Source organism: Archocentrus centrarchus, chromosome 19 (assembly GCF_007364275.1).
Source record: "Archocentrus centrarchus isolate MPI-CPG fArcCen1 chromosome 19, fArcCen1, whole genome shotgun sequence".
NCBI classification, from domain to species: Eukaryota; Metazoa; Chordata; class Actinopteri; order Cichliformes; family Cichlidae; genus Archocentrus; species Archocentrus centrarchus.
This window is the reverse complement of record NC_044364.1, coordinates 28,645,506-28,668,865: the sequence shown is the minus strand read 5'-3', so window position 1 is coordinate 28,668,865 and position 23,360 is coordinate 28,645,506. Positions and strand designations below refer to the sequence as shown.

The window sequence follows — 23,360 nt, the reverse complement described above, 5'->3', positions numbered from 1 at the left end:
GGGCCCAACACTGGTAACTGCACAGTAATTACATGAATCCACGTGTCTCCTGAATACATTAATGCACATTTGTGTTTCTGTTTGGGTGAACAGTGAATCAGAGGATCGTGGTGTTCTACTGTCTCTCAATCAGTATTAAAGGAGTAGTGCACCATTTTGAAAATAATTTTTCGTAAAGCATGCTGATTGGCTTAAAGCAATACTTTAACCTTTGAACTGGTTGTGGTCACTGAAGGTGACAAAGTCTGAGGAGTAAATTTTTTGGACACATCTCTCCAACAGCAACTGGAGTCACTATAGCTACCGTGGTTGAGCAGGCAACCCATGTGCAGAAAGGCTGCAGGGGCCTGGGTTCAGTAATGACCCAGGCCATTTCTTCCATGTCAGTCCACCTTTGTCTCTCCCTGCTTTTCTGTCTAGTGTTTCTCAGGTAGGGACAGTAAAGCATAAAGATGCTTCCTTTCAAAAATACTTTATGGCAGTGGTTCCCAAAGTGTAGGCCCGAAGGTACTGCAGAGGGGCCACAGTAATAACAGAAATTCAACTTGTAATTACTCAAAAGTATGCATAGTTACATATTTATATAAATCCATGGTATTTTCTGGTTTTTAAGTGGTCCGAAGCACTCTCGACTTTGGGAACCACTGCTCTATGAGAACGGAGGGGGTCTCCGCTTATGTTTTCTGGGTCACTAAACACTCTGGAGACATATAATTATGCTTCAAAACTATGAAAAATTGGATTTTGCATAATTTGTCCCCCTTAAATTATGTCTATAATGAGAAAAGCATATGACACAATGACACCAGAATAACTACAAAGAATGGAGGAGGAGGAGGAGGAAGGGGAGGTGGGGTTTTTTTGCATGCTGAAGGGGTTTTTGGGATGCTTGTGTTGCTATGGAGATTTGATTTCTTATATCCACACTCACACCTGTCAGCTTGAGCCCCAGATTGCTTTATCTCTTATCAGGTGTGAGGTATGTGTGCAGGTGACGGTATGTGCACCGTGGTAACTCTGCTGGATTATAACATTGGTGTGCAGTGGTAGAGGTCAGGGGAGAAAAACCTCCCTGCTTTGAAGTATGAGTGAGTTATCCACATCAAAGTTTTAATCCATAACAGCGATGGCTGGCAATGCAGCACATTTTCTAAAAATTCAATTAAGAAACATTTTATAGATTAAAGAAAAATGCCAATTTTCATGCCTGACACACCAAGGTGCTTTATCACATTAATGCAGAAATCCTGTCAATATTGTCATGAAGCAGTGCTGCTTATTGATTTTTTTTTTTTTTTTTCAGTGACCTTTTGCAAGCAGAGATATTAATGGGATTGGTCATCTTATCACCTGACCCTGTGATATCAGCACATTAACGTTGCTGTTTTTAGCAGCTGGACTGGAGCTTGTCAAGTGAAGAATTTGGCTTTTAGTCCCAGTTTTTTTGTCAAATGTATTTTACTGTGCAGGTTAAATATTTTTCCTTAGAAAAAAATGTTTTTTGGTGCTAATTGTAGGTATAAATCTATAAGTATACGTGTCTGCACACAGAATACATGCTGGTTTCTGCAGATTTTTCAGTTTTTAAGAGAATTTCTTTACAATTTTTTTATATTTAAACTAATATTAAAAAAAAAAAAAGCATTAGGGTCATCGTTTTGTAATTATGACTTTCATTTATGATCACGTAAAAGAAAAAGTGATAAAAGTGACGTTTTTCTACAAGCAAGCAAACACTTTATCGATATATGCAGAATAAAACCTGTAGTTTTTCATGCTTTGGTAAATACTTCAGTAAAGTTTCAGTAATTATCTCTGATGTTGAACTTCCCTGTGAGTGAGGTGTATAGATGCATTAAGTGATGTGGTTCTTTAAAGACTAACAGCATCGTTCCTCCTGTTGTTTCTCTGCAGAATGGCTTCACTCCGCTGTATATGGCAGCACAGGAGAATCACTTGGACGTGGTGCAGTTCTTATTGGACAATGGCTCCAGTCAGAGCATCGCCACTGAGGTAAAGACAGACACACACGCGCACAAAGAGAGACTCTCATATGTGTTTGCACATATTCACAAACCCATAACAGCCTCTAATAGCTAACCGGCCCCCTCTGTAATTACTCGGTAACATTATGACCAACAGTTCTTTGTTTCAAATGTTAAATGGGTGCCTGCCACCCTTGGCTCATTTAGGAGACAACCAATGTAGCATATGAGGTGACTGTTTATTAGGGGTTAAAAATATAATTATTTTCACAGATTAATCTGTTGCCTAGAGGGAGTAAGGAGGCAGCGTGATTATAGTGAAGGAGGTAGAGGCAGCAGCAGCGGCGTGTGTTCATTCAGGTTGACCTTGGCTGTCTTCAGCTGCTAACAGAGGGAGGAACCGGTGACGTTAACGGGAGACTGACATCTGTGGTGTGAGCAAATGCTACGCCGTGAGTGTGTCTCAGCGATCCATCATCTGCAGTAGTACAGCAGACAGCCATCGCTGCAAGACTAAAGTGTGACAGACGTTTTTCATTCAATTTCTGAGCCACTGACTTTAATTTACATTGTACTGGGACCTTTTTGGTACATTGTGAAACAATAGCAATTAAATAATAGCAAAAAACTAAGTCTGGGTATCAGTGTGATACATGTGTTTCAGTGCAGCCAACAGAATAATATTTCTGATACCTTTTTTTGACTTATTTTTCTACAAACTTCCTCTTTTTTTTTACTCTTCTGAGGTCTAAGTCATTACACGTTTTTGTCCAAAAAGGTCAAATTCTAAGTATGAAATAATGAAAGTATCAATTCAGTCTAAATTTTGGCAGTGTTTGTATTTAGGTTTGTTTGGAATTTGGTGTCCGGATCAGACATGGACAAAACATGGCCAGAAGGTCTGTGGAGTATCTCAGTTCAGTCCACTGCATGTTAAAAGGGGACTAAAAATGACCTTCCAATGACCTTGTGATGAGTTGATTGTTCATGTAGCATTTAGGAAACTACTTCTTTTCTTTTAACCTGTAACCATGTCTTCATTCAGTAATCTAATGTGTGGCTCTTCACTTATTTATGGCAGTCTGTGAAAGAATGGTTCCCGCTCATACCTCAGACAGATGTGTACTGTAAAGTGAGTCATTTCTTAATTTTCAGTACTTAATTGTCTTTATTCTAGCAATAAACATAAAGCCACCAGTCACGGGCTTGTTAATTGTTGTGCAGTAAATCTTAAATATGCAGAGGCAGATGTGTGGCGCACAAAGAAAAAGTTTTTGTCATATCAGACATAAAGAATAAATTGTAGACTGCAGTAACTGGGACACATAAAGATGTTATTCTTCACTTTTCTTTGGCTTCCTGACCTTAAAAGTGGCACTCAGCTCTAACAGGTCATTTTATTTCTGCTAATGATGCAGATGTCTACAAACAACATAGTTAATTTGAAGCTCCAAAGTGCAGAAAGATAAAAATATCAGGTATCAGATACCCAGACAATGTTAGAGGGATGAATTAGACTGATCCTTTTAAAGTATGCTCTGATGCTTCAGTCTGAAGGAAATTAGAGATGTGCCTTTTATGTTGTGCTGATGTGTTCTGCAAATGCACATCTGATGCTGCTTTTATCTTATTTTGTGAATCAGTGTGCTGTCTACAGAGCTTACCCTCTACGACACCTCATTTTTCCTCCCCGTCTCGTTTTCCTGCCCTCCATCATTCTTTTGTCTGCCTCCGTCGCCTCCTGCTCGCCCCGTCATCCCGCCACATCGCACCGTTCTCCTCGTTTTACCCTTTCTGAGACTCCTCCAGTGAGGCGGGACCAAAGTGAATTATTCATGTAGAGGAAATATATATTTATATCTATGTTGGAAGCAGGTCTTTCTGTTTAATAATTCACATTTAACCATTTCAGTAGATAAGAAGGCATTTTTAAATTTTTGTCTGTATTTGATGTATTTTTATTTCATGTTGTTTGCCATCACATTGTAAGTGTTAATAGCCGCATTTTTTAGGGGGGGTGGTGATTACAAAATCTCTTTATTTTTGATGTACAACATTGCAAATAACCCCATCATAATAACTACATTTATTTTTATAATTGACTTTGTATTTTTGAAGCGGGTTGGTGCTATTTTGGTGAGAGGGAACTTGTGCTGTGTCATTTTCCATTTTTTTAAGCTTTAAAAGAAAGATCAAAACCCTGTCTTTGCCTTTTTGTTTGCTGCTGCTGTATTTTTAGGACATTAAAATAGCTTTTTGTTTTTTTCCTGATAAATCAGATGAAACAGGAGAGCGGTGCTGAAGGATGGACTGTGACCTTTAAAATTCTTAAAAAGCCTGAATTTATGCATTTGAATGTGTTTGTGCACCCGGGGGTATGCACATGTGTGGCTGTGTTTGCAAACATGTTTTTGGATCAGAATATGAGTGTGTGTGTGTGTGTGTGTGTGTGTGTGTGTGTGTGTGTGTGTGTGTGTGTGTGTGTTTGTTTGTTTCTCGCCTGCACAGACTGTTTGTGTGAGCGGTGTAGGATCTCCAAGGGGGGAGTTTCTGCTTTGATGTGTGGGTGTGCAGTGATGCTGAGTTGGTTTTACTGAGACAGTCGGTGTCCTGTGAAAACATACAAGTGCACACACACACAGTGTGTTGTTTTCCTTGTGAGGAATCTATCTTTTTCTTTCATGATTCATAGATGCGCTGCTAGTAGCCTCTGCTACATCTTACATTTATCATATTGCCTGTGAGAATCACTGTCTACATATAGTGTGTCTGTGTGTCTGTGTGTCTGTGTGTGTGTGTGTGTGTTGGTAGGTTGCTGTTAGCCTCATCTTGTCTGCTTGCTAGCATGTTTCCATTAGCATCTAAATTTCATTTCCATTTGTCCTTAAAGTGAGACACTGAATGCTCACTAAAGCACTTACAGTGTCTGCAGTGTATTAGCTAAAATGCATAAATTGCTAAGTGGCTAAGTTGCTCTTTCCTTGTTAAGTTCCTGTATGTAAATCTGGTCATTATGATCAGATATTGTTGAATTAATGTAAAGGCAACAGCAGCTCAAGATTAACCGAGCTAAGCCCTGGCTGAGCTAAGGACCAGTGAGCTCAAGCTGTGGTTAGGTGTTGTTCCTGAATATTGCTCAGACTGTAGTGAAAGCCACCTTTCATAAGGTATGGACACACTGTATCAGCGTCACATGTTTTTGTTGTGCAGGTACGAACCTGTGAACTGTGAGGGGTTGTGAGCCAGACGAGCTGTTGTGTGATTGACCATAAAATGGTTTTATTTGTGTTTACCAGACAACCATGCTTCTGCAAAGAGAAGTTAACCTGACTCTTCTCCTTCAAATGAGCCTTTTCTTCCTTCAGTTTGGGTGTAAAGTCTCTGCAGCAGTGCGGTCGCCAATGTTCACTGCAAAACATCACAAAGTACTAATTAGATATGTAGGATCAGACCTTCATGAGGCGACCAACACAAAAGAGGTTCATAACCACCCGCACAAGACTACAGTTTTCTGTTTTAATCATGCCAGCTTCCAAATGAATGGATGAATAATTTGATAACCAGCAAAATGTTTTAAATATAGTGTGTGATCTGTGAGTGCCAACTTAAGAACCCGTCATTTTATACTTCTTCCCTGTCAGACGTCAGAAGACAGACATCAGATTTGATGTGTATACCATGAAAATCTGAACTTGAAGTGAAAACGTATAATTGGTTTCACACTGAGAGGATTCACAGCAGCAGAAAATTAAAAGTTCAGCCTGCAAGAGATCAAAAATGGCTTAATGAGTTCCCTCTTTGTCCGATTAAAGCTGTACGTCTGAATGATGAACAGCTGTCACTTTAATAGCTCCAAGTAGCTGGAAATGTTTCATGTTTGAATCTGTGACTGTCAGCTGACATCAAGAAAAGAGTGTCCGTGATTGTTAAGATGATATTTTAGGATTCTTGGCTCTATAATAAGGTTTTTTTTTAAACCTCTGAAAGACGATACAAGTATACTCCTCCTCTTCCCCCATATTTACAAATGGCATTCACACTGCAGTGCCTCGGATGAGAAAAGAATACTAACATGACTCCGGATGGACACTGAGCTTGTGTGCCTCTCTTCTGCTTAACAGGCTGACTGCAAAGGCTGGCCTTCTGATTTATATCATGCAACTTAACCGAGGAGGCCAGGCTGGAGTAAGGGCAGCAGGCGGGCACCTCAAAGGAGTTCGATTCATTTTCCTCTGCTCGGTGATTTAAAGCACCAGCAGCCAAAACAAGTCATGTATTAAACATGTTTAATCCCTGCTTCAGTACTTTGAATCCACCAGGTGAACCTTGGAAAGGTGACCTGGGGTGCTTCAGTACTTTATATCTTTAGATGTAGGTTTATCCACCACTTTGAGTCCAGACTTAAATTTATTTATTTGTCTCCACAACCTTTAATTAAAAAAAAAAAAAAAAAAATGCAAAAGATCCACGGTTTGATTCTGCATTGAGACACAAATCCAGCCCCAGTGTACAGCTAGTGCTGTTCCCAAGCCCAGATAAACAGGAGGGATATCTAATCAAATATGTGGATCCATCCGCTGTAGTGACCCCTTGAGAAATAAAGGAGCAGCTAAAAGTACCTCCTAGTAGGAAAAGCAACAATTCATGAATTTAAATTAGCTTCTAGGGCTCTGTTAATGTTTAACCTAAAATCATTTTCTACCATATTATTACTATTATTATTATTATTAATAATAATAATAAAACTATTGGCCTTCACTTTGGCCTTAATTGTACTTTTTTTTTAGCAAATTAGCAACTGTTAGCATTGCTAAGCTAAGAGTGTACCTATAAATGTGCTTTACATTAGCATGCACAGTTCCATTGTACTGTATGTTAGTGTGTTGATGTGTGGATGTCATACTTTGGGAAAACACCTGTCTTTACTGCTTCTGAGGACGTTAGCATCTGACATTGAGTATCCGTGTGGCCCTTTTGCACCGCAGCATATCCTTACAGTATTACAGTCAGTCATGTATGTATTTTTCTGGTTTGCAGGATGGTTTCACTCCGCTGGCGGTGGCACTGCAGCAGGGCCACGATCAGGTGGTTTCCCTCTTACTGGAAAATGACACCAAGGGGAAGGTCCGTCTCCCAGCATTGCACATCGCTGCACGGAAAGATGACACCAAGGCCGCCGCCCTCCTCCTCCAGAACGACCACAACGCTGACGTGGAGTCGAAGGTACGCTCTCTGAGCCTTCAGCTGGACTCCAGTTCCCATAATGACCTGCTGTTTTGTGTCTGAGAGCTGGTCTTTCCCATTCACAGCCCCATGAAATCTTTCATGTATTATGGGTACGATTCTGGTTACTTCTTCCACTGAAATGTACCTGCCAGGGTTAGCAGCTGGTGACTGCTGGATGCAGATTCATTTGTATATTAAGGACAATAGGCCATAATTTCAAGACCAGCAATGTAATTGAAATGTAATGTAATATTAAGGCAAAATTTTCCCTGGGTTTTGCCTTTCAGGCTGCATAGAGTTGGAAAAAGGCTACAAAAGTATTTCCAAGTAACATGGGTTAAAATATCAGTTATACTTTATTTGCATAGAACTGACCATCAACCAGATATTATTAGATCAAGATAGGGCAGAAAAGAAATAGCTTTTTGGTAAAAATTTACATGTCTTTAGAAAATCTATAACACAGTAAATTAAGACCACCATTAAATACTGGAATTGTTATTTTTCTGGATTAATATTAATCTCCTTTGTGAAGGTAAACCTAAATATAGACAACCTGTGCTCGTCTATTTTCCCCCCAAAATACACCTTTAAAATAATTCTCAGAGGGTATCACTGGGCTATGAGTAATATTAATAGTCCATTTGTGTTGCTGTGTGTTCATTTTTATGTGTTCATATAAGAAAGCATTTCTGTGGGACAAAAATTCAACAAGCATTCATATTTTGGATAAAATTCTCTTTAGAGCCACTCGGGGCAAGAAACAAAAACAGCAATGCAGATACATTTACATGTTTACCACACATTCATCACTGTAGAGCCAAACACTCTGAGGGACAGTTGCAGTCCAGCCCCCAGTTTTGTGTACTTCTGCTTTTTGGTTCTTTTCATTGTTTATGGCCACATTGTCACATACCCATCCTACAGCTTGATGCAACCATAATGTTGGTGTTGCAGTTGTACTTGTTGTGGTGCACTAACCACCCCATTCTCTCCTCCTCCTCCTCCTTTTGTTCCTCCCTCTACTTGTTCCTTTTTCTTACCTTACCAATCCCCCCTTTTCCCTTCTAGATGATGGTGAATAGAACAACAGAGGTACCTCTCCTCTCCTCTCCTCTCCTCTCCTCTCCTCTCCTCTCCTCTCTTCTCCTCTCCTTTCTTCTCATTGTTCACTCATGGTCACCAAAGCCTTCTGTCTGCTAGCATGAGCACTAAATGCTGGCATGAATGCTTTTGCCGCTGACCGCACGTCACCCATGTGCTGGATTTTTAAGTCTGCATGGCGCTGATTTTTCTTTGTGTGTATGCAGTGGCTTGATACTGCAGTTTACAACAGATCACATGGTAAATTCAGTGTAAGGGATTTCCACAGTAATGATACCATCAGTACATCAACATTTATATATCTGATACAAATATCTGTAAATTTCTTCTCCACCATGCGTAGACTGAGAAACATCAAAATAATGTCTCCCATTTTTTACTGTTTTAATTTGCTCTGTATTTGTGCAGATATGATTTTACCCAAGTTAAAGAATCCTTCCAAAAATTCCTGGATTCTAAAGTGCAGGTTGGGCCGAGGCCCACCTTTGGTAAAAAATTTAATCCAAATCTGCCCAAAACACCTGGAATAATGCTGCAAACAAAGACTTCCATAGTGGAGGTCATTAAGCTGCTGTCGGTGAAACCCAGCAGGCTACCAACCATCTTAGTAACTTAACGAGGATTAGGAAAATGAACATGGGAAAAACCTGAGAGCAGCAGAGCTGCCATGGTGCAAGATCTGAGTTTGCATTAACTTACAAAATAATTTCTTTAATTCAAAAACGTTATCTTTGCCATAAATCCACAGTTAAAGAATTTATGGTATGCATGAAGATGTTGAGCTCATCAAGAGGCTAAACTGCTGCAGCAAAGCCTCATTTTTATTCAAATCAAATGAAATCAACAAAACAGTTTCCTTTGTTGATGGGATTTTTCTCATGCAAAAAGCAGTAGGAGTGTGTCGGTGCACCTACTGCTGTGTTCACATCCGGAGCTCATTATTGGGCGCACGATTCATTTAGTCTAAACCATCATGTATAACTTAAAAAAAGGACTCCCAGTGCATTTCCTGTGATCCACTGCTGGATCTCACATACTGTTACTTTGTGGTCAAGTTGTAACATATCAAAACATTATGTGGGATTTTAAACCTAACTACATTTCTGAAATATGTCAAGAGTGAGATATTTTGCAATAAATAGGAAGCTAAAAGCAACCTCCAGGTGGTTTTTATCTCATCTTAGCTGAAGGATTATTAATGGGGGAGCTAGCTACCATAAAAAAAAATTATTGTACAAAACACTAAGTTGCAGTTCTACAAAAGCCCCCGTCGTGCCTGGTTGCAGAGTGTTCTTGGAGCATCTGCTGCGTCACCCTGACGAGGGTTCGAGGCATCAGCAGACAGCTGCATGAAGCTTTTCATCGACCTCTCAGGAAGAAAGAAAAATGTCTTTTAATACCTCAGAAACGTTCACATTTTGATCAAAAGTTGTTTTTGGTTTTTTTTTGCCACAGCAGCTTTCATTGACAGTAGAGGGAGACAGGAAACGGGGGCAGATACAGAGCAAGCATATGTATGCATACGCGGCATACGTATATGGTCACCTGCTCCACCACTGAGCCACCCGGGCGCCCTGTTTTGTTTTTGTAATTTGACCAGAAAATAACTGTCATGCATCGCTCTGAGTGACCATCACCTTCTTGATTTTTGTCCTCATACACATGTGACTGTGTCCATCGGCAGCCTGCACTGGTTTATCAGGCTGTCACAGCCGGCTAACATGTTACACAACATGTTGATCAGCGAGCAAACCAAAACCTCAGAACATAATTTTGAAATAAAAAAATGAAAAACCATTAGCTGTTCTTGTTGTCTTTCTGGAGTTGTATTTCTGTGTGTTGTATAATATCCTTGTGCTGTTTTTTTTTTTTTTATCCTTGACAGTTGTTTCTCCCTTCACACCTCTCTGTACTGTGATCCCCACTTGAGTTACAACAATATTTGTTATTTTTGATATAGAAACATTAATTTTGTTGCATGCACTGCCTGTTGCTGCAAATAAAATGAGAAAAAATAGCTGAGACAGAACTGTTTGAAATGATCAGCCTCATCGAGTTAGAAATGAATGCTTTTTCTTAGCCGTTCATGTTCAGCGAGCTGGTTAAACGTGTTTATGAAGTGACAGCAGTTTAGGATTTTTACTGGCTTTTTTTTTTTTTTTAACAAATGAGCTAAAATAGAAGCATGCTCGCCTGCCTGCTGCTTCCTGCCAGATAAAAGCAGAAGTTATTAGGAATGAAAACAAAAACTTAAATGGACTCTATTTAAACTTACTTTTTTATTTGCATGGTTTTTATTTGGTAAATCTGTATTTTTGTCTATAATAAAATTCTATTTGCTGCCACCCTGAACAGTGTTAAATGCTGTACATTTACTGCTATAATTACACAAAAAAACCAAGTGGCCACTTTATTAAGTACATCTGCAAAATCTAATATAAACCAGTAGACAGCTCTGCTATAAATTCTACCTTAAAACACGCATTAACCTTCAGTTTTGATCAGTTTGCATTGGATAAAACAGAAGTTAAACTTTAAGCATAAGTTAAAGTCACACCTCTGACCCATCATAAGAATAAATGGCAGCACTGCTGGACTTGAGTGCATCAGCTTGTATGGGTTTGCTTAATAAAGTGGCCGGGGAGTTTATGTTCATTATAAAAATAAAACCTCTTTTTACGTTGAAATTTTCAAAGCATGCCTGGCTTCCGCTCAGCTCTGGTCGGCTGTGCTCTGTTAGCCTGCTTTTAGCGAGATGCACTTACATGTAATGCCCACATCGTGCTTTGCTCGTGGCTCATTATTAGACAGTTCCTGCTTCTTTTTCCTTTCCCTTTAATTGTCTCTCTGTCTGTCTCTCTCGTCCCTCTCAGAGCGGGTTCACTCCTCTGCATATTGCGGCGCACTACGGCAACATCAACGTAGCAACACTGCTGCTTAATAGAGGGGCAGCTGTGGACTTCAAAGCGAGGGTAGGTCCTTCACTTCAAAGGTACACACACACACACACACACACACACAGACCTTTTGAAGTGAGTGCTGCAGCATACCCTGGTACCGAGACTCCCGTTTTGGGCGGAGAACGATGTGCAGGAATCGGTGCTTGTCTGTGTGTAATTCCACAGCTGTACCTGTGACTCTCCTGGAGGAAACAAATATTGAAGGAATGGGTGCAGCACTGATGGATGTTGGTAGCTGGGTGCTTGTAGCAAATAAAGTATCCTATGGAAACGGCTCATACCGTGATTGGCTCGTGAAAGCAGTGTCTTTTCTCACCCAACCTGCCAATTATTTGATTTATTCATAATTGTTATAATTATTCTGTATTAGAAGGATGTTAGAAGTGGCTACATTCATGAGTAAATGTGGCTACAGAATCTGTTTGTAACAGATTCCATCTATCCATGATCTGCTTATCTGAAGTCGGGTTGCAGTGTCAGCAGGGTATTCCAGACCTCCTCCTCCCCAGCAAGACTTTCCAATTCCTCCTGGGGTATCCCGAGGCATTCCTAGACTTGATGAGATAAATAATCTCTCTAGGACATTCTGGGTCTACCCCGGGGTCTCCTCCAAGTTGGAAATGCCCAGAAAACCTTCAAAGGCAGGCGTCCAGTAGATGCCTGAATCACCTCCGCTGGCTTCTTTCCACACGGAGGATCAGTGGTTCTACTCCGAGCGCCCTCTGGATGTCTCCTCTGTCACTGAGGCTGAGCCCATCCTCTTATATGTGAGACCTTACTCTTTCACTAATTGACCGCAGGTGAGAGCTGGAACGTAGATGATAACTCAAAAGCTTCACCTTTCAGCTCAGCTCTCTCCTCCCAGTGACAGTCTGGTACATCGCTGATGTACATTATTGCTGATGCTGCACCGATCCACCTGTCCACCCCACGCTCCACCGTCCCATAACTTGTGAATGGAGTACACAACATAAACATAAATATAAGTTGTAATTGCATCACTTTACTGTTCACTACTGGAGGAAAACAGAAACAGAGAATAATGTTTGTCATGCTGATGTGATGAGCTTATTTTTTCCCCAAGTCCTATTAAAAACACATCAGTGAGGCACACTGTCACACAAAATAATGATCCTTCATTACTACAAACATACGCAGTAGGAGTGGGCCAATAATTACATTTTAATTGTGATTTTTTTTTCTAATAATATGAAAATGAGATATTGAGCTACATCACTGAATGTGCTGCGTTCTGTTTTATAAGACTGCTCTCATCATCCTCTGCAACACCGGCTTTCATTTCTTCCTAAAAGCCAGATTTATGCCCTGGATGGAAAATTAAGCTCAGTTCCTCTTTGTTTACTGAGTTATTTCTGTTGAGTTATGATCAAAGTCGAGGAACTCTGATGAAACATATTTGCTAAAAAGTTTAATAGTTGCATGATGTTTTCAAAGTTGAGGAATCTTTTTAAAAATCATATTTTTTTTAGTTTAGTGTTTTATATGACATCAGTCTCTCTCTCTCTCACTCACACACACACACACACACACACACACACACACACACACACACACACACACACACACACACACACCATTTTGCTTCTCCCACTACTGTAAATGTATTATTCAGCAACTTAAGCCCCCCCCCCAGCATATTTATTTAGTCTTACATGAGTAATATTTGAATGAAACTCCAGTTACTGAACCTTAAAATGAATATTCAGTGGATGATGACCGTGGCTGTAAGGGTGCGTTCAAAGGCTGGATGTAGGAAGGTATCAGGACAGGTGTTAACACACTGCTGGTTTTGGTTTTTTACTGAAGTTTGTGGACTGTGAGAAAAGCCTAGAAGAAGACTGGCTGTCTCATAACATTTCCTTTCAAGTATTTAGAAAATTGTCTGCTTTAGTAGCAAATATCTCAAATACATATTGGGAAAAAAGCATGAAGCACTTTGCAGGATGTCTTGTGAAGACGTCGAGAGATGCTGTAAGCCTCTGCAGCCTCACAGCTAAAGTTGATTATTGTCCTCTAGAGGGGGCTATTTAGCCATTTGTCTCTGCCACAGTCAAATAGAGCCCATTTCCCCTAAAAATTACCTTAGTGATATCATTGTTATATTTGTGCTGCTTCTCTTTTCCTAAAATTGAGTTTTCTTCCCTCTGTGGCCGAATAACAAATATAATGCTTCTCTGTTTGCTGCAGAATGACATAACACCGCTGCACGTAGCATCCAAACGTGGGAACAGCAACATGGTGCGACTGCTGCTGGAGAGAGGGGCCAAGATAGATGCACGGACCAAGGTACAAACACACCTGTCACTGCGACCTGCAAAAATGCACCGTTTGATATTTTGTTGCTGTTTAGTTCATATTTAAAACTCTAGTCCATCTATTTAGTTCTACATTTTGCAGACTTTCAATAAGTAATGCTAATAATTATTTACATATCACTTAAAAAGTGCTTTACTTCAAAACATAACACCCAGTAACATATATATATATTTTCATATAGGTCACTCATATAGGGTGGTATATAAAGTGAATATAACTGTAACAATGGACGGTTAAAAACCATAAATTAAAACTCACAGGATCAAACTCATAATCAGTGGGTGTGGCCTGCTTTACATTTGTCCACATCATTTTTAGCTGAGGGATTTCCACAACCTCTAAAAATATATATTATCCACTCCCTCCCACAGCTGTGTGAGCATTAGCCACCTGCAGTCTGTTGTCATGTCTTGTCTGTTGTCTCGAGCCTGTTAATGATGGTATGAAGTTCACAGCTGAGCAGCAGGTGTTTGTTTCCACAGGACGGTCTGACTCCTCTACACTGTGGAGCCAGGAGTGGTCACGAGCAGGTAGTTGAGATGCTGCTGAACAGAGGAGCTCCAATACTGTCAAAGACCAAGGTATTTAAGAACAAGCCAACAAAGACACTTTAACAAACTGCAGCCATATTAACTTCACATCCGCGAACGTCTTTCTTCTCCTTCCAGAATGGTCTGTCTCCTCTCCACATGGCGACACAAGGCGATCACCTCAACTGTGTCCAGCTGCTGCTGCACCACGACGTGCCCGTGGACGACGTGACCAACGACTACCTGACGGCGCTGCACGTGGCCGCCCACTGTGGCCACTACAAGGTGGCAAAGGTCATCGTGGACAAGAAAGCCAATCCCAACGCCAAGGCGCTGGTGAGGAGATAAAAATGAGAAAGGACCGAGGGGGGTGGAAGCAAAGAGGGAGAGCTGACCAGAAATAGATTCTCCAATCATTTGCTGTGATAATAAGTAAAAGGTGATGAAAAGTGCAAAAATAATTAAGAGGAAGGTCGAAGGGCTCTCCATCTGATAATTATCAAGAGAAACAGAAGTCCTGTTCAGCTAACACTAGCTAACTTGGTTAGCAATGTGATAACAAGCTAATCAACTATGGCTTCACTTTCTATTGGTGCATTGCACAGGCACAGATACCCGCTAATTAGTGCACTTTGTTAGTAATTAGCAAATTTACACTCCCTGAAACTGGAGCACAAACATCTTAGATGCACCAACAGCACTGAGCACCAGCAAAGTCAGCTGAGAGGTCCAGCAGAGAGGGACAAAGAGCAGACAGCCACAGCTGCCTGTTTTGGCACCCACCTGTCACTCAAAGCGGCCACACCCCAAAATACACATAAGTATCGATACAATTTAAATGGGTGAGTGTAAAAAAAATTACTCCCAGTACAGCTGTCAGCTACAGAGACCAAAAGTAGACTGTACCAGACTGTAAACATGTTTATTTGTGCTGTGACATTAACATGAGAGTCTGCGGGGACTGACTCGCTTTTGGAGCAAGCCTCAAGTGGCCATCTGAGGAACTGCAATTTCTAAATTAGCTTCTATTCTTACCAAAGAGGTTGCTGCTTCGCTTAACTATAAGAGATATAGAAATGCTCCTAGACTGCTGCATCTGTAATGGGAACATGACCTGTGGGGGCCTAGTAAGAAAAACTGATGCAAAACTGAAGTATTAGTGCTTCTGCTGTGCTGCTCTGGCTTCTGCCATTTCACCTCTCAGCTAACCAAAAATATGTCTCTGCCTCCTCTCATCTTTTTCTGCTTTCTTTATTAACACGTACTTTTTTTTGGCCTTGAATGAAATGAATAGAAACAACGAATTTTAATGGAAGCATTTGAGAGAGAGCATGAAGAAAACAAGTAGAATAAAATAGACTTTAGTAACCCGGCCGATATCTTGACATAAGACAAGCATCTCTGTTCTGTAATGGGAGCATGGGTGTGGTCACAGCACTGGGACTTTATAACCGGAGAGAATAAGAAGGGAAAAAAACGGAGAGGAGAGGAAAATGAAGTCATAGGATTGAGCCTGAAACCTCAAAGTCAGGAGAGTAAAGGAGGGATGAGGAAGCGTGGGGGTGGGGGGAGCAAACAAGTTGGCGAGAGAAAAGTGAGTTGTAAAGAAAAGTATCTGTCTCACTGGAGAGGAGTTTTTAGTTTTTTATAGCTCACAGTCCACTCGATTATTTCCACACATGCTCGTCTGGTTTGCAAACAGAGACTTTTAAGAGTGAGAGGGTGAGGAAGAGAGGGGGATAAAAGAACAGTCCCCCTTTGTGCTGTAGTTTCCACTCGTCGATCCAGATTTGTCTGCAAGGCCCACAAAGCCACACACAAAGACTGTTTGGACTATTTTTATACCTTTATGTATTTGTTGCCTGTTTCCTAGAATGGTTTCACTCCCCTGCACATTGCCTGCAAGAAAAACAGACTCAAGGTGATGGAGCTGCTTCTAAAGCATGGAGCATCTATACAGGCAGTCACAGAGGTGTGTGTGTGTGTGTGTGTGTGTGTGTGTGTGTGTGTGTGTGTGTGTGTGTGTGTGTGTGTGTGTGTGTGTGTGTGTGTGTGTGTGTGTGTGTGTGTGTGTCATGCACGCACTAAGGCATCATTTACTTTTTGTGGATTTAGCTGCTGCAGTGGGAAAAGATGATGTTACAGGGTCATGTACAGTTGTTTGACTATATGTATTTTAATTTCCTGCTGTCGTATACTTTATAATCCACTGTGTTTCAGAGGGAATATTCTTTATTCCATCACATATATCTAACAGTTGGTGTTATGCTGCAGTTTTTAAGATTTTACAGACAGTATCATTTGTACATTTCCATTTAATGACCTACAGAAACATTTCCATGCTTACACTTTCTTAGTGTTTCTTTGATTCATTTCCTTTTCTCCTCTCCTCTCTTCTTTGCGTCTCCATCTCCAGTCCGGTCTGACGCCGATCCACGTCGCAGCATTTATGGGACATGAAAACATCGTCCACCAGCTCATCAACCACGGGGCTTCGCCAAACACAAGCAACGTGGTGAGTTCAGGAAGTTCATCATCATCATCGTGTGATAAGAGAGGGAGCATGAGAGGACATTCTTTCCTCTTTAATGTGCAGTTGGGGGGGCAAAGTACAGTATATGTGTTCGAGCACTTTAGATTGATTTGCTTCTTAAAATTTACTCGAAAATTTCCTCTTTACAGTATAACAGATGGGAAGTTAGATTTTTTTTTTTTTTTTTTTGCTTCATTACATTTAATTCTGAGCAATTTTTCTTTAAACAGCATACAATCAGATTATAACATCAGTAAAACTTAAGCCAACATTTTTAGGGGTGGAGCTGCATTTCATGTTGCATGTTTCTATGTGACTATAACAGGTATAAAAATATGATTTAGTGTCCTGTGGTTTCTCAGAGTTTGTAAAGAGGACCCAAATACAGGACACGAGTAGACTGAGATGTTTTATTAAAGCTGGTGACAAACCTGAAACAGAATCACATCCAAACAGAGATAAGACTGTTTATACACTGAGGGGTGGTTGGGAATGTGAAACAGGTGAAAACGATCAGCACAGTCACAAAGAAAGAAATAAAACTGACACAAAGGCATGAATGAAAACCAGCCTTTAAAACAGGAAATACTCTAAAGACTAAACACAGAGACAGGACATGGCAGAGACGGAGGAATACTGGACGATGAAGGCATAAACACAGAAAAACAAACAGGAAATAACCAACTCAAAATAAACGCTTAATCTAACTACTCAAAAGTATGACTAGAATCTCCATAAATTCTAAACAGTAACTAGAACTCACATAGTGCAATAAAACTGAGCGTCAGTATCACTAGAAAAAAAGGATATCAAAACAGGAACCAAAGTTCAGCCGACAAAACACAAGAATCAAACCTTCAAAGACTAGAATACAGAAAAACCTCAACAGAAACTCGATTCATATTTAAAACTCAGGGGCAGCACAAAAACCCTGGGACCATAAAGTGTCATATTTTAAAGAAGTAAATGTGTCTAATATTTCCCCTAAAAATGTAAGATAAAAAAAGTTCCACCAAACAGTGGTTGGAGTCAGTCTGTTATCGGTTTGTGATTGATTGGCTCACGTTGGCAATTACATGCAATCTGTTTGTAATAATACAGCGACTGACTGTAATAAATCAGTGAAAACTGCAAACCTGTTGCTAATCTGTTACATTTACATGCACAGAAATGCAGAGTCCAGCCAGAACCTCATCTGAAGCAAAAATTCAGAATTCCTCCACAAGTAGTTACATAGTTGCTGCAGGACGGTGATTTAACAGAAAAATGACACGGCTGCTTGTTAGGAGTACAACAAGAACACAACCAGTTGGCAGCCAATTGAGTTGAGTCCCCTTGCTGTCGGTCCGAGCTGAACTGTAATTATTTGGAGACCCCCCTATACTAGAGAGATGTTTGGCGGGTTGCTCTCATTGGCTCACTCAGATTCATTACAATTTGTTTATAAATTAGATGGCAGTTATTTGCAACCCTTTTCCCATCTGTATGAGAGTGATTGCCCCCCCCCCCCCCCGAGGCGGCAAGTGCACTCACCTTGTGATTAAAAGTTTGGCGACGCAACTATTTACAATAAAAAAAATCAGTACAATCACTGCAATACAATCACCGGGCAACCAACAATTTTTTTTTTTTTTTTCCCCAAGTTGCAAAGAGGTTGCTGTCTTATTTTTAGTACAGTGTGACTGAGCCATAACATAAAATAATCTTCAGATCGCACTGGTCTAATAGTACAAACAATCCAATGTATCATAATATATTGTAATGTGTCACATAACTTTAGGAAATAATACTTTTGTTTATTCCAAGTATACTATATATAGAAAATATATACAGAAAAAAGGTAATTAAGATTAGAGTATAGATTGTATACTGCAGTTGGCGTCTGCTTCGTGGAGCTTTGGAGTGTAACCTCTCATGAACCCTTCTCAGAGTTTATGTATAAAAATGGCCAAAAACACAAGTTTGAACTGGTAATCATGTAACTCTTTAACAGTCTGCTGTCGTTTCTGCCACGTGGCCAGAAAACCAGTCGGACTTGAGATGAATAACTTTTAATGAATTTATGTAGGAGTATTACCCGTGAGTAAAGCTGAACCTGCAGTACCTGAAACAGTTGACTGCAGACAGAGAAATGCAAACATAGAAAGTGGCTTAAGACTAACTGCTCCTTAGAGGAGTTCATCCACAAAATCTAAATGGTAATTGGTGCAGACAGCAGACAAACCCTCTGTAGCTGGAGGGAGGTTTTTAATGCCATTTGTTCACACAGAAACGATCTCTAATTCTCATCTGGTCCATCAGCACTCCTCAGCAGGAGCTACAAACTTCACCGCTGACCTCGTTAACTCTGGAATGACATGAATGGAGGAAAACGAGAGAAACCGTAAACCGAGCCAGAGAGAGGAAGAAGGAAAGAGAGGAAAGAGTAGTGCACACTCAACTCTTCAACCCCGAGTGTTTGGTCGCCCACGTCGTGTCTGTGGCCAGGTTACCGTAGTAACAGAGCATTATGGGACGTCATTATGGTGAATTGGGTGTGGAGAGCGAGCGAGGGGGTCCTTCTGTCTTTCTCTTTTTCAGCCACTCCTTCCCAGTCTTAACAAGAAGGAACTTTGTGTATGAGGCTGTTTTCAAAGAAAGAGAAACATTGGAAACTTTGGAACAATTATCCATCCCTCTTTCTCCTGCGTGTGTTTCAGAGGGGGGAGACAGCACTCCACATGGCAGCGAGGGCGGGACAGTCAAATGTGGTCCGATATCTGATTCAGAACGGAGCACGAGTCGACGCCAAGGCCAAGGTACACTATCACTCTCAGCTACAATGATTATTATCTGTGTGAGCGTATGTGGTTGTGCATTATAGCCACAAAATGTGAGCCCAAATGTGTGTGTTTGTATGTTTATGTTAGTGTGTCTTTGCACGTGTTCAGTTACTGAGAAGTTACAGTCATGGGTTAAAGTGGGACAGAATTATCCTGAGCAGTTTTCTGGCACTTTAATAAGTCATTAAATCTGATGGACGTTTAATACATAATAATATCAAGTTTTTCATGTGCTGCAGTTCAGAACAGCTGATGGTACACTCTTCATCCCTGTTATGCATTCATAGGCTCCAAATATCAGTAAAATCCTAGTTGCAGTCGCCTACTTGAATTCAGTATCTAGCAATGGAGTTAGAGCTACAGAAGAGGAGTCGTGATTAACAGAGTTACTTTTATTGGAGAGCAAACTAAAATGATCTGGTTATTTACTGTGACACGTCTCATACAACATATTGAAAGATAATCAGGTTGTGTGAGCACAGCCGACAGTAAGTACATGTTAAACTGGGCGAATTGCAGCATTGTGGTACAGTTTACAGTAATGGATTGTGTTGGACTGGTGCAGAGAAGGTTGTGGTGTCTGTGGTCACTGTTATGTTAGGTCAAAAGTAGAAGTCATCAATTCTCAAATTCCAGCTTTAAACTAGCTTCATACTGGAAAGCAGCCATATTAGTGTCACACCTGCTTATTAAGTAGAATCCAGTGAAGTAAATCCAGAAAGAGCAGAAAACCTCAGAGCCAGCAGCAGCAGCAGGTCTGCTGATCACAGCCGGTCCACAAAGAAACATCTCCTCCAGCTCACAGTACAAATAATGTGGGCTACATCTGAGTTATTCCCCCGCCCGGCGCTGCTAAGAATCATAATAGGGTTCCTTGTACCTGCCAAGTCCCATTTTAACCCCTTATTACAGTAGAAAAGTGTAGAACTACTGTTCATTTTGTAAGGAAAAAAAAACATATGAGGAACTATCACAATATAATAATCAAATAAATTCTTTACACTGATATATTCTTTAGCTGATGCTATCAGCCGGTATGAGCCTGCCACAGGTACATAACATGTTGTAGTGACGTTTGTGTGGCAGGTCATCTGCAATCATTGGAGGGCTGCAGCGGCTCGTTTGCCAATCAGTGACACTGGGCCCAACGTGTGCCAGGGCTCCAAGTTGTCACTGATCAGCTGATGTGGGGCTCTCCTCCTTGAGACACTTCTTTGGTTTTTGGTTTGGCTTCTTGCACTTGACAACATTGCATACACTATTTCTTCACTCTTACACTCACTGACTGTACTGACTACACATATCATGGTTAGTTTAAGTTCTGCTTCTGTTCCTTTAATTTAACATAAACGGCCTTTTAATCTCCATTCGTGCGCTTCTCCCTTTTTAGTCATGGCCGTGCGGCACGGTTTGTGGCAATTTATATATAATGAATGCAGAAAAAAGGCACTTGTTTTCTAACAAAGTTGAGCAACTCCAGACTCTTTGTTGACAGTACTCTCACACATGGAGCAGAGTACGCTTGGAGATGGTGCCAAGAGAAGTAGTGTGCTGCCTTTAACTTGTTAACTAGCTTGTGAAATACAGGATATTACATTAAAACAACAGGGGAGAAGAAATGTTGTGTAAAGCACAGAAGCTCATTCAGATCAGATCTGTTCATTCTTAAATGGCAATGCATGAACAATGTGAGAATATAAAAGGGGTCACTGATGAATGATCAGCTGAGTCTGTCTCCTTTTTGCTTTCTGTAGCTTTATAGCAAGTTTCTGCTCATTGTCTTGCTGTTTAAGTTGCTAATGTGTTGTTATTGTTGATTATTACTGCTAAACAACAAAAAGACATTAGTGGGTGCATTTAGCACACCGAGTCAGAGGGTTCCCTCAGGAGTTTGTAGATACCAAAAAACATTTGTTAAGATGGCTACATTGTGTCCAGATGAATGTTTCTGTTGCTCCTGGATGTGTAAGTAAGCAGCTGTTTGCAAAGAAGAAAAACATATCAACATAAGTTAATGTTTGGGTTGCTTGTTTATTTTTAAGTCATGTTTTTTGCTTGATTTTTGTGTCAGGATGACCAGACTCCTCTGCACATTTCAAGCCGTCTTGGTAAGCAGGATATTGTGCAGCAGCTGCTGGCAAACGGAGCGTACCCAGACGCCACGACCAACTCTGGATACTCTCCCTTAGATCTAGCTGCCAGGGAGGGACACAGAGATATAGCTGCAGCATTGCTGGACCATGGAGCTAGTCTGGGCATTACTACTAAGGTAAATATCAAGCTTTCACATAGAGGAAATTAGGATGTGCACGTATTGTGCAGGAATACTGATGGATATGCTTATATTCATAAGGACATCCTAATTAAACTGAGGAGGTTTTACACAGTTGCAGATCAGCTAGATTTGCATCCTTGCTTCTCGTGGCGTGATGTCGTGCCTCAAGCAGGTTTGGATGAACATTGCAGGGATGTTATAACATTTGGACTGAGCGAAGTTACATGACTGGGGAATACCAGTTACAGCTGACACTCTGCCAGTGGAAAAGATGTGTCATAATACGCTCTGGACAAAGTAAGAGTGTAGAGTCTGAAAACACTGCTGCCAGAGGAGCTTTTTGTCCACTTTTGGCCCTGTTTTCATGTCAGGTACTCATTTCAAAAGCATCAATTTACATTTCAGAAGAGCATTTTGTGGCCACAGATTTTTAACACATATATAGCTCCAGCTCATTTTTAGCCATGTCCAGATGGATCAGAAAATACAGCAGCAGACTTCAGTTGTTCACTTAGTTTTGAATCTGTTCAGTTCATTAGAAAGAATAAAACTAAAAATGGAAGATTTTTTTTAAATATATCAGCTTAGTTCTCCTAAGGGTTTGCTCGCTGTCCTACACCTGTATCTAAAAGCTGTCTGAGTGTGCAGGCAGCTGTTCAGAGTTTGTTGAGCTTCAGTCTTACTGACTCAAACAGGGTTCATTTTAGAACGGCTTCAAATAAACATTTTGAATTTGATAATTTATCAATTTCCTGTCATGTTAATTAAAAAAATACTTGCCTAATTTAAATTAATGACAGTAATTATGTCATAAGTCACTGTGATGTGCGGCTGGGAAATGTGCTAAAATAATCAGTCATTTTTTTTCCTTCATACTTCATACCATAAACACAATATGGTCTTCAAAGTCTCAACTTGGTGAGACCTGCAGAAACCTGTACTCAGTGTAAAAGACATATGAAGCACAAATATGTCCCAGCAGTTTAGTGGGGTTTGATTTAATCAGTTGTAATATTCCACTTGTCTGTATTCACCTGCTGAGTTGTGGTTTTAGACTCATACACCGTCTCTGCAGGGACCACATCCTCTGTCTTTGCATGCAAACACGCAGCCCGGGTCCTGAGCCGTGATCCTGATAATGAATCTGTTCCCTCACAGCTAAAGAATCTGAAACAACTCACACTAAGTTTCCCCACCCTGAGCGGATTTGTGTTTAAGCACAAAGGAGCCAGTTCTCCATGTTGTCATGACACAAACTTGAAAATTGCTGATCTGTTTTATGATTAAACACATACGGTTCTGTGGGGCTGCCATGTGTAGTTTCCACACATGGCAGGGAGTCAGTGAGAAGAACTAACTGTATTAAATTGGGTGTAATATTTCTTTGTGTTTCCCCAGAAGGGCTTTACTCCTTTGCATGTTGCAGCAAAATATGGGAAAATCGAGGTTGCCAACCTGCTGCTGCAGAAGAATGCTCCACCTGATGCTGCCGGGAAGGTAACGCATGTCACATGCGTGCACAATATCACCTCAACATGGTTGTCGCTTTCACAGTGCTTTCCACTCACCTCTGCTCTTGTGGCACTCC

At 40.6% G+C, this 23,360-nt stretch overlaps 1 protein-coding gene across 1 annotated transcript in view; it reads left to right on the top strand.

Moving 5' to 3' along the window:
• The window catches only part of LOC115797925 (ankyrin-3-like), a 163,026-nt gene that overhangs the window by 71,776 nt on the left and 67,890 nt on the right, over nt 1-23,360 (top strand). The window contains exons 5-16 of the mRNA XM_030754507.1: nt 1,915-2,013; nt 7,023-7,208; nt 8,283-8,306; nt 11,189-11,287; nt 13,484-13,582; nt 14,095-14,193; nt 14,281-14,478; nt 16,016-16,114; nt 16,559-16,657; nt 19,375-19,473; nt 21,569-21,766; nt 23,171-23,269. Coding sequence (XP_030610367.1) covers nt 1,915-2,013; nt 7,023-7,208; nt 8,283-8,306; nt 11,189-11,287; nt 13,484-13,582; nt 14,095-14,193; nt 14,281-14,478; nt 16,016-16,114; nt 16,559-16,657; nt 19,375-19,473; nt 21,569-21,766; nt 23,171-23,269 — 1,398 coding nt within the window. The remainder of the gene's footprint in view (nt 1-1,914; nt 2,014-7,022; nt 7,209-8,282; nt 8,307-11,188; nt 11,288-13,483; nt 13,583-14,094; nt 14,194-14,280; nt 14,479-16,015; nt 16,115-16,558; nt 16,658-19,374; nt 19,474-21,568; nt 21,767-23,170; nt 23,270-23,360) is intronic.